At 61.3% G+C, this 11,162-nt stretch overlaps 1 protein-coding gene across 7 annotated transcripts in view; it reads left to right on the forward strand.

Moving 5' to 3' along the window:
• Positions 1-6,184, forward strand: part of DIDO1 (death inducer-obliterator 1) — a 49,376-nt gene extending 43,192 nt beyond the window's left edge. For all 7 annotated transcript variants that reach the window (XM_036229193.1, XM_036229194.1, XM_016133608.2 and 4 more), the window contains one exon: positions 1,570-6,184. In XM_036229193.1, the coding sequence (XP_036085086.1) occupies positions 1,570-4,604 (3,035 nt within the window). In that variant the 3' untranslated portion in view covers positions 4,605-6,184. The remainder of the gene's footprint in view (positions 1-1,569) is intronic.
• The last annotated feature ends 4,978 nt before the right edge of the window (positions 6,185-11,162 follow it).

Genomic DNA, 11,162 nt, shown 5'->3' on the forward strand with positions numbered 1-11,162 from the left:
AAGTAGCTGTTAGAGAAGAGCTGTTTCGAGTTAACGTTCTCCACCCACGTTAGGAATTGGACTGGATAGACGCCCCCTCACACCTGAGTGGAAACCACGTGCTGACTCGTCCCTCTGCCCTCGCCCAGCTCCCTGCCCTCGCCCAGCTCTCCTGCGTTGTGGCTGTCCTCAGAAGGGCAGGGAGGCCATTTCTCTAACGAAGGTGGTGGCGAGGTCCTGGGGTATCAGGACTGCAGATCTTCAAGGGGCACCTCAGCTGCTGCTTCAGCCTGTGAAGCAAGGGGCCTTGACACTGCCGAGAGGGAGGTGGCATGCGCTGCCGGCCCGGGAAGGGACGTTCCGCACCCTCGCGCGCTCCGCCTGTCAGCCCATGGCTGCTGGGGTTTAAGAAGGCTGACAGGGTACTTAACAAAGTGGCTTTGAAATCACAGACCAGGAGAAGCTGTGGTGACGTTTAGTAAGCAGAATGTAACATGAATATACACACACCATAGTAACGTTGTGAATTGAATTTATACGATTCGATTTGATTAAGTATCGTCTGCAGTTGAAACAAACTTTCTGTCCTTTGTGTAGCATTTCTCCCTAAATCATCTCTTGTGACTTGGACCATCTTGTGTGTCTTTTGCTTTTCCGGGTTCTGCGAGCGTGGGGCCAGGGCACCCACCACTGAAACATGAGCGTTCCTGATAGAGTGCACCACACTTTGGGGTGTTTGGGACAATCCTTCCTTAAGAAGTAATGATTTTTAAGAGCTGTGTCACTTCCTGAAACTCCCAGTGCATTTTCTTTGCCGCCAGCATCCTGGGCACTTCCCATAACACCAGGTGTTACGTTTGCATAAAGGCTGGTGCTCCTGACGGGTTAATGCTCACTGCATTTCTTTCTAAACTTAGAAGTCTTTATTTTAGCCATTTCAGTAAGCATTTTTCTCATTATTTGGCATTTCGACACCAGCAACTGTGGAGTTAACTTCATGGCACTGCATCGATCATTATAATTTTATTGATCGGTGTAATTGAGCTATAGAACTGGTTTCTAATCAGACCTTTAGTAGTAGTTTATTTAGCTTAATTTAGGTACCACACCTCGTAAGTTAAAGACCCACAGGGCTGCTGCTACCTTTCCCCGGTGTGTGGCAAGAGCACGCGGCAGAGGTTCCGTGGGACAGCTGTGCCGGCGCCGCGCCTCGTCCCCCGGGTCACCGGGTCGTCTGCCGGCGTCGCGGCCGGCCCGCCTCCCCTGCACACTGTTGGGGGGTTGCATCTCATTTTAAAAGCTGTCATGTAAACTCTGACGATCGGGTGGATTTGCTCATGAATCGGGCCCTGAGGCGTGCGGCCTGTGACGGGCACTTCACCGCGTCCCGGCAGACAGCCCACGTCGGGCTGGGCGGGCACGTCGCTGGGTTTGCGGCCTCTGCAGTAAGCTCGTCAGACACTTGATTTTATTCTGCCACGAACGTCTTCCCCAGTACTGCCCTCTCCACTACCTCCTAATAAAGTTCACCTCCGAAGGACAGAAGCCTCATTAGGATTCTGAAATGTGCACAAAAATTTTGTTTTCCAGGTCTCGAGTCACCACGTCCAAACATAATCCTTGGATTAGTGATCTGTCAGAAAATGAAGCGGCCTTTGAACGCCGGAGAGTTAGACAAGGCGGAGGAGAAGCGGGCCCGGCTTCCTCTGCAGGAGGACGCGGACGTGGCCGCCTACCCCAGGACACCGGCTGCCCCGCCATCCGAGAAGAAGCCCCCCAAGTACCAGCCGTGCTCCGGGGACTCAGCTGTCGGCACCACACCCCCCGGGTCTCCTCCACCCCCGCCCCCCCTCCCAGAACCCCCAGCTGCGGCACCTTCGTCGTCGGTGTTAAAAATACTGTCCACCCTCAAGCCCGGGGCCACAAACGACGTCACGGCGCCCCCCGCACCCGCCGCGGCTACAGCGGCCGCCGCCCCTGCCACGTCCTCGGCTTCGAAAACCGCGTCGCCCCTGGAGCACATTCTTCAGACCCTCTTCGGGAAGAAGAAGTCCTTTGACACCGCTGCCAAGGAGCCCATGGAGCCAGCCCTGGCCTCTGCCCAGGACGCCAAGGCCAAGGCCGACGGTGGGCTGCCCGCGGTGCCCTTACTGGACCCGATTGTCCAGCAGTTCGGCCAGCTGTCCAAGGAGAAGACCGTGGAGGATGAGGAAGACGACCGGCCGTATGACCCCGAGGAAGAGTATGGCCCTGACAGAGCCTTTGACACGCAGCTCGGCGACCACGGTGGTCGGCCCGACGCCGACCGGGCCGCTGAGTCTGCAGAGCGTGAGGAGGTGGCCTATGACCCTGAGGACGAGACGATTCTGGAAGAAGCCAAGGTGACGGTCCATGACCTGCCCAACAGGATGTGCGCAGACGTCAGGGGGGGGCCCGGGGAGAGGCCCGCAGGGGGCGCTGCGGATGGGGCCGCCCCATCCCTGGCCGAGCAGCAGAAGATGCTCGAGGAGCTCAGCAGGCAGATTGAGGAGCAGAAGAGGCAGGTGGAGGAGCAGGAGGCAGCGCTGCGGCAGCAGAGGGCCGCCGTGGGCGTCTGCACCGCCCGCTTCTCCGTGGCGGAGGCGCTCCTGTCGCCGCCCCCGAAGGCGGTGCTGCCCCAGGCCGAGCTGTTCCCACAGGAGCAGCAGACCGCCAGCCGGGCCACAGCACCCCCCGGCAGTCAGGGCCCGGGCTCGGACCCCAGAGCCAGCCGTGACCCCAGGCAGGCGCGGCGACTGGCTGCCGAGAGCAGCGACAGCGAGGCCTGCGCCCCGGCCCTGGGCAGCGGCACGGCCTGCGCCCCGCCGGCCAGGGAGGCCCCGGCCCCGGAGGACAAGGAGCCCTGGGCTCCAGGCGACGCGGGCGCACTGCCCGCCAGGCCGGATGGCCCCGCCGGTGAGCCCGCGGAGAGCCCGGCCCAGCTGCCTGCCGACGGTGGCGCGCCCTCGGCCGGCGCCGCCAGGCCCCCGCGGAAGGTGCTGCTGCCCACGCCCCCCGGGGCCTTCCCGCCTGGCTTCCCTCTGCCCAGCGCCAGCCAGGACTTCAGCGGCCCGGCGTTCCCGCCCCAGTACGAGGACCCGAGGAACGCCCCGTTCGCTGACAGGAGCGACCGGGCGGCGGTCGAAAATGAAGGCGACAGAGACGCACAGACCAGGCCCGGCGAGGGGGCCGCCCCGTTCCCCCCGCCTGGACAGAAGGGGGCCCCTCCGCCCCCGTTCCAGGGTCAACGGGAGCCTGCTTCGCGGCCGCTTGGGATGTCAGGGCTCCACGGGCCCGGTTTCCCTGGGCCAAGGGGTCCAGTCCCTCCATTTTCAGAAGAAACTGGCATGTCTAACAGCGATGGGTCGCGGGGGCCTCCAGCGGCCAGGTTCGGGGCTCCAAAGGGGCCCATCCCTTCCTTATTTTCAGGGCCACATGGGCCACCTCCATATGGAGACAACAGGGGCCCCTCGCCCTCGCACCCTGGTGGGCCCAGAGGCACGGCAGCACCCCAATTTGAAGAACGCAAGGACCCCCATGGGGAGAAGCGGGAGTTCCAGGACAGCCCTTACGAGATGGCCGGCCCTGCCCCGCAGTTTGAGGGGCCTGAGCAAGGCCAGTTCGTGGGGGGCAGGGCCGCAGCACCTTTCCAGTTTGGGGGCCCCCGGAGGCCTCTGCTGTCTCAGTTCAAAGGGCCCCGGGGGGGGCCTCCTCCCTCTCAGTTCGGCGGTCAGAGGGGCCCACCCCCTGGCCATTTCGTGGGCCCCAGGGGGCCACACCCCAGTCAGTTTGAGGGGCCCCGAGGCCAGGCCCCCGGCTTCATGCCGGGGCCCCGAGGCGTGCAGCCTCCGCAGTTCGACGAGCAGAGGGTCACTTCCCCGCCGCCCCCACGCTTCGCCAACCAGCGGGCGCCGGCACCCCTTCAGTTTGCGGGCCCCAGGGGCCCTGCACCTTTTCCCGAGAAAAATGAGCCGGCCCGGTTCCACTTCCAGGGCCAGGCGGCCCCCGTGATGAAGCCGGCGCCGCGGCCGCTGCTGGAGCTGCCCAGCCACCCGCCCCAGCACCGCAAGGACCGCTGGGACGAGGCCGGCCCGCCCTCCGCCGCGCCGGGCCCGGGCCCTGAGGCCGAGGCGCCGTGGGCCGCACCCGACTTCGGCGAGGGCCGCGAGTACAGGGACCAGGCCTTCGAGGCCCGGCAGCGGGGGCGCTTCGAGGCCGGGCCCAAGGAGAAGCCGCTGGACGAGCCGACCGCGCCGCAGCCCGAGGGCCGGCCGGGCCGGGCCCCCGACGAGCGCCGGCGAGAGCGCGAGCACGGCAAGCCCTGGGAGCGCGAGCGCGGCCGGGACTGGGGCCGCGCCTGGGACCGGCACCACGACTGGGACAAGAGCAAGGAGCGGGGCGCGGCCCGGGACCGCGGGCGCGAGTGGGAGCGGGAGCGCAGCAGGAACCGGGGCCGCGAGCGGGAGCGCCGGCGGGGCCGCGAGCGGTCGCGCAGCCGGGAGCGCGGCCGGGCCCGGGACCGCAAGGACCGCAGCCGGAGCGAGGAGGGCGCGCGGGAGCCCAAGGCCGAGGCCCCGCGGGCCGCCGACCCCGCCGTCCAGACCTAGCGGCCGCGGCCAAGCCTGCCTGTCGGCCCTCGGCCAGCGCCGTCTTGGCCGGGGCGCCATCCCTCCGAAAGCCGAGTTCTTAAACCGTGTCGAACAGGTAGTTTTTGAAATAGCAATGAACTTAGATGCAGAACAGAATATTCTGGGCTTCATAAATTACTGTAATTTTGTGTATAATGGTTTCTTACAAAATTTCACATCTTTACGATTCTGATGCTTTTAAAAAAAAAAAAACTAAGAACTCTCAATGTTTCCATTTTAAATCACTGAAATGGGAAAGTGCCTATAAAAGCATATTGCTTTTTCAGATTATAGTTATCTTTTCCAGTAACTTGACAATGGAAAATGTTTAAGGGAATTTCAGTGGGCGCTGGAGCCATACCTTTGCTGACATCTCATCTGTGTTTCTACGTTTCCAGGAGCTGTGTTTACAGGTTTGGCAGGCCCTCACTGGGACTGCGTGCTGCCCGGGGAGGCTTCACACGGGGGACCGGGGGACTGGGGCCAGGGGGGCCAGCCGGGGCCAGGTGGGGCCAGCCGAGTCAGAGCAGGGTCAGCTGTCACTGGAATATTGAACACAAAGCTTACAAATGTGTTCTCCTTTTGTTGTAAATTTAAATTACAAATTTCAGCCAGGAAACAAAACACATTTCTTTGTTTTGCTTGGGTTTTTACATGTCACCTTACACTTTTTTTTTTTTTTTTTTTTTTTGGAAAATGTGATTAAAAGCAACATCTGAGGAGAAACTGTTGCATTTTAAATAACAATTTATTGAAAAGGGTTAAAATTTTACCAGTCTAGAGAAAGTGAGAAAATAAACCAATTAAGTGTACCTGGGGGGGGGCGGGTCTTTGATTTGAACAATCAGGAACATTTCGTTTGTTGAACTTCACCATCTGAGTAGTTTATTCCTTCGCCCCAGGACAAGTGCACCAGCTCTGAACCGTTATATTTGTCAGGTGAGAAATTTTAAGGTTTGTCTTTGCAAATGGGACATGTGTATAAATTCTGGGAAGAAACATAGCGATACCAGTTCAGGAAGGACGAGCCGGAAAGCGCTCGCTGCGGCCGCGGGTCTTTCAACTTCTCGAGTGTGAGAGAGAGAACCTCGTTAATTTATTTGACTGTACAGATACACTTTGATAATTTTTTTATATTTTCATAAACTTACTTTTGCAGACGTCAAATTTGAGTTTCATTTGTTCTTTGGAGCCTCTCATTCCATTGTACATCACTACAGAGTTTTCACTTTCTAGCACAAACGTTTAAAGTTGAAAACAGCGAGAACTTAGCAATTTGGGTTGATTGGAGTGTTAAGCCGAGTGTCGATAGGTTAAATTACATTAAAGTGGTGTCAAGTTCCAACATCTAATAGGATGTGAAGGTTTTTGTACATGTAAAACAAATTTTTCTAATTTAAATGCACAAATGTAAAAATCAAGTGTGTTTCTTTAGGTTTACTTGATAGAAATTTCTGTAAATTGTATTTTATATTGCAAAGTATTATATCACTGTACATTAAAACATGGAACTTCATAGGTTTTGTTACTTGAAGTAGAATAAACATCTACAGAAGGTTTTGTGTCGTGTGTCGATCTTTTCCATGTTGAAAAGTTGGGGCTGGACGCGGACGCCTCTGCTACCCCCTTGCCAGCTGTCGTGGCATGGGTGGGGGTGCCCTCCGGCCTGCAGGCCCTCCCCAAGCTCAGGGACAGTTGCAGGTGCTGCCTCATGCGCCTGACCTCCAGCCTCAGTTTGGGTGACCCACACCCACAGCCATGTCCGCAGAGTCTGGGGCTGTCACAGCAGGAAGCACAGACGGGCGCGTGGTTACGGGATGACGAGTGGTTCCGAGGGGCAAGCGGCCACCGCGGGTCCCCGGGGCCAGTGGGCACGCAGTGGGGCTGACTCGGTGACGTGTGGTTTTTTAGGCGCATCGGGCTGCCGGCGGGCTGGTTGGGGCGCATGCGGTGGTGGCCGGGCTGGCCGGCAGACCTGGGAGGGGAGGCTGCAGGTGTGGCCTTGCCCTCGAGCCAGTCGGTGGCTACACGCAGTTGACCTTAACCTGGTGACCGTCGTGCGTGGACACGAGCATGAGCACCCACAGCCGGCCGCGAGCGAGGACACCGGGGACATGCTCGAGCAGGACAGGCAGCCCTGGTGGGCGGACGGTCAGTACCAGCTGCCCGTTCCACAGGGGACCCACCATGGGCCGCCCCGGCCACAGACCTGTGTGGTGACCGTGTGGCCAGCCGAGCCTGCCAGCCCACCGAGGCCCATGGGGCAGGCCGTGGTTTCTGGGTCACCCCAGGGGGGCGACGTCGCGTGGGGAGCCCGGCTTCTTGGCCAGACCCTGAGAAGGCCTCCGACCTGCATGCCCCCCGACGTTGGCGCTCTCCTGCCTTCAGCCACAGCCGCCCTCACGCGCTCCCCCACACGCTCCGCGTCCGGCCCCTGGCACTGGTCCCTCCCTGAGCTCACACGGCCAGTGCCTGCCGCGGCACGGGGCGCTGCGCGGCGCTTGGTCTCTGGGCACCAGGCCCAGCATCCCCCGGGGGCGCACACAGCTGTGACAAGTAGTCCCTGGGCTGCAGCCACCTCCCTGATAGTAGAGATGGCTCTGAGGGGCCAAGAAGGAGGCTGTTTCTCCAGGAAGCTCAAGATGCCAGGCCCCACAGAGGGCGGTGCCATCAAGGGGCGGGCAGCCTCCTCCCCCACACTGGCTGGCCAGACCGAGGACGGCACGGCAGCCGGGACTGTGCCACGGCCGTGCTCCTCAAGGGGGGCCCACAGGGCATGTCCACATGTGTCCCCCTTCCTGTAGCTCGTCAGCCACCCGGCCTGCAAGGGAGCGAATCACTGTTAGCAAACGAAGGAATGAAGCCACAGCGGGGACACCAGTGTGTCACACCACGCGTCGGAAAACTGACCATGACGAGCGCTGGCGAGGAGGTGGTTGGCAGGCACGCACGGCCTCGTGCTGCGGGGAGAGGGGGAGGCGGCCCCGGGGGCAGACCTGCCCGTGTGTGACCGGCGACTTGCCGAGTGGCCTCCCCGCCAGCCCGGTGACCCCCCGCAAGACCAGCCCCACGGCCTGCGTCCCTGGGGCGGCGGGCCCCCGCCCCGGGGCGCCAGGGCCTCCGGCAGATTTCGAGCATTGCTTGGGGCAGGAGCCCTGTGGGGCCCCTGGGGACACTGCGTCCCGAGGCGCAGCGCGAGTCTAGACAGGCTCTTCAGGGAGCAGGGGTTTTGAACAGGTGGACAAACTGCCCTGAACAGACGACTGACTCACTTCCACCCCAGTCTGCGAGCAGGTGCTGCGGTAATCCACTCAAGATGGCCAAACAGGCGACCCCCAAACGCCCTCAGGTCAGTGAGACCCAAGTGCGGCCTGGCCATGGGAGGGAGCGGCCCGGTGACCAAAGGAGGCAAGGGTGGGGACGGCGAGTCTCGGATACATCGGGATCGGGGGAAGGCGCCACGCCTAAGGCCACCGGCCGCAGGACCCCATCACGGGACACACCGGGTCAGGCAAAACTCTCCACCTCCAACCTCGGTGGCGGCAGAATCCTGCCTGAGACGCCAGCCTGCCAGGGTGCCGTCAGGGAGGCAGGCGCACACCTGGCCCCGGATCCTGGCAGGCAGAGGGAGCTGCCCCTTGTCACTGAGGTGAGTCACCAGGGGCAAGACCTGCCCGGCCCTCTGGGTATGACCCGGGTGTGTCCACGCCTCTCCCTGCCTCCTGGAAGGTCTCTGGGGCCCCCTTATCCAGGGACACGCAAGAGTCTGAGAACGTGGCCCAGGCGTCACACAGCCGCCCAGCCCCCAACGTGGCCCAGCCCCTCCGTAGGCCCGGCCTGCAGCGCCCCGTAAGCCACAACCCCCTGACGAAGTCACGCTCCCCCGCAACACGATGCACCGTCCCATCCCCGGGACACCGTCCCCCTGCCTCAGGCCACGTTCGGTCCCGCGACTTGATTCGCCCCTCCGCGCCGCCCTCTCCGGCGAACTCTGGGAGTGAGGCCGGCCGCTCCCGATGCATCGGATGTAGATGACGAGGGAAAAGAGGAAAAGAAAAACACAGTGTGTCATTAATAAGCAGACGAGCATGTTCGTATCGAAACAAGGAGACGGTCGGTCATTTCTGCGGCCGGTTACGTGGCCACCGCTGGTGTCCTTTTCGGCTTTCTTCCTTCCACGGCCTCGTCTGCACTCGGCCCCCAGCCAGCACCTACAGTGGCCAGGGTACCCTGCCTGTGGGATGCCAAACCTCCCCTCCTGCGGGTCTGCCTCCACGGACTGCAGCCACAGGGTGTGAGGTGCCAAGGGGTGTCCCCATCTCCCTATTGATCTGTTGCCATTGAGCTGGCCCTGAAGTTGAGTCTGCAAAAGGCCACCAAGCACATCTGTTGGGCAGCCCAGACCCAAGGCACGGACGCCAGCACCCGCAGGAAGACGCGGGGCCACAGGCGCTCGCGCCACTGCCAGGGGACGCGCACGGGGCGGCTGCACGGGGGGCGACCGGGCGGATCCTACAGAACCAGCCGCGGCCCTGCCGCGGGAGCTGATGGCCGCACTCCTCGGCGTTGGCCTGAGGCGGCGGCCACCCTCGTGTTTGTCCGCTGTCCTTGTATGCTGTGACCTTGCCAAACTCAGGCACTAGCCTTTGATGGATTGCATGCGGGTTCCCCCACAGACAGCACAGTCTGCAGGTGCGGGCAGGTCCCCTCTTGCCGGCCGAGCGCCGTATCCTTTCCTGCTTTATTGCACTGAGCAGACGCCCAGGCACAGTGGCCGTGGTGCTGGTGGGGCCATGGAATCTATTTACCGATCCCTTCTCCTGCACGTTTGGGGCCCGCTATTTGAGCAGCAGAGCCACACGGGGTCCCCTTGGTTAGGGTGCCGGTGGATGGCACCAGGACCAGAGTGGCGGACGGGGACAGGCGGAGCCATGCTAAAAGCTGCTGGGTGTCCTTGTCACCTCTTATTCATCAGGCAAGCCCAGTAAAGGCAAGTCACCCTCACGTGTCATGTCTGCGCGAACAAGGGCTCCAGTGCCCTCTGCGGGAACACCGCCCCCCGCGAGCCAAACGAAACGGCGTAGATGCCAATGGTCTTTATTTCTAATAAATGAAAAGCCGAATTGGATATCGTCTGGGTTTTATTTTCTCTTTTAAACACTATAAACATCACAGTACTCCGATTTTGCTATTCTAAGCAGGGGCCACTGGTCAGCAGCAGCGGGCAAGATCGAGTGGAGGGGATCCTTAGGCGGGGTATGGGGTCCCGCCGGCCCGCTGAATGAGCGTCTGTCTGCTTATCAGCAAGGTCCCCGGGGCGCTTCTGTGCACGTCACAGACTGTGTTCGGTGCTGTGCTTCGAATCTTCTCAGAGATTTTATCCACGTCGTTCTATATATTTAGTGGTTTTACAATCGTTTTTAAAAATATTTAGGTATTTCAGTCATCTGGGACTAATTTTTACGTTAGATGTAAAAAAAGTGCTCTTGGTTTTTCCTAAATAACTGATAGCGGTCATGATACCTTTTACCCAGGAGTCCAACATTGCCCTGCTTGGGGATTATTAAGTGGGAAAAAGAAAAGCAAATTATAAAATAACATACACAGTATGATCTTGTATTTGTTCAAAGGAAAGATACCGCAAGAAAAAACATACCAAAAAACAAAAAAAACGAGTATCATTCCAAAGGTAGCGGGTGTCTAAGCCGCGGCAGAATCAGGGAGAGAGCTTCAGGGCCTGCTGGCAGGAAAACGGCCCAGGGCAGGAGCCCCGTCAGGGATCAGGCCCTCACAGAGAGGGGGCGCGGGACAGAGATGGATGGGCGCAGTGATTATTTTGAGCCGGCACAATTCATTCTTTCAAGAACGCGTCTCGTAGGACGCTTTTTATATGAAATGGCCAGAGCAGACCAACCCTTAGGCTCAAGGACAGATTACCTGTTCCGGGATGGGGGAGGGGGTGCTGATGCCTGCGGGGCTTCTCTGTCGGGGTGACGAAGATGTGGCGTGGGACCGCAGCGCCGCGACCAGCACACTGCGCACGGGCGGGCGGTGCGGGCTGTGCCTCGCGCTGCAGCAAAGCCGTCGCAACCTGCGGTCCGCCGGCCGGCGTTTGCGGGGTGCGTTAACCACACGCCCTGCGCGGCGGCCGGCCGCAGCCCTGAGCGCGGGGTCCACGCGCTTATCTGGTGGACTTTGCGCCGAGCGCACGGCCCTCCTGTCACAGCCGTATTCGCCACACTTCTCGCCCGCCTACTGGGAGGCCGCGGGAGGACGCCGCGACCGCACGTGCGGAGGACGGAGACCGGCGGCCCGCCGCGCCCGCGCGCACGCGCGGCCAGCCGGGCGCCCCGCCCACCCTGCGCGCGCAGCCGGGGTGCGGCCGCGCAGGGCGGGGCGGGACGGGGCGGGGCGGCGGGCGGTTGGAGGCGGGGCCGCGCAGGGGGAGGGGCTGCCGTTGGGGGCGGGGCCGCGCAGGCGCGCTGGGCCGGCGGTTTCCGGCGCGCCGCCCGCCCGAGCGCGTCCGCCGCCGGCCCG

The sequence above is a fragment of the Rousettus aegyptiacus genome, unplaced genomic scaffold (assembly GCF_014176215.1).
Source record: "Rousettus aegyptiacus isolate mRouAeg1 unplaced genomic scaffold, mRouAeg1.p scaffold_m13_p_12, whole genome shotgun sequence".
NCBI lineage: Eukaryota > Metazoa > Chordata > Mammalia > Chiroptera > Pteropodidae > Rousettus > Rousettus aegyptiacus.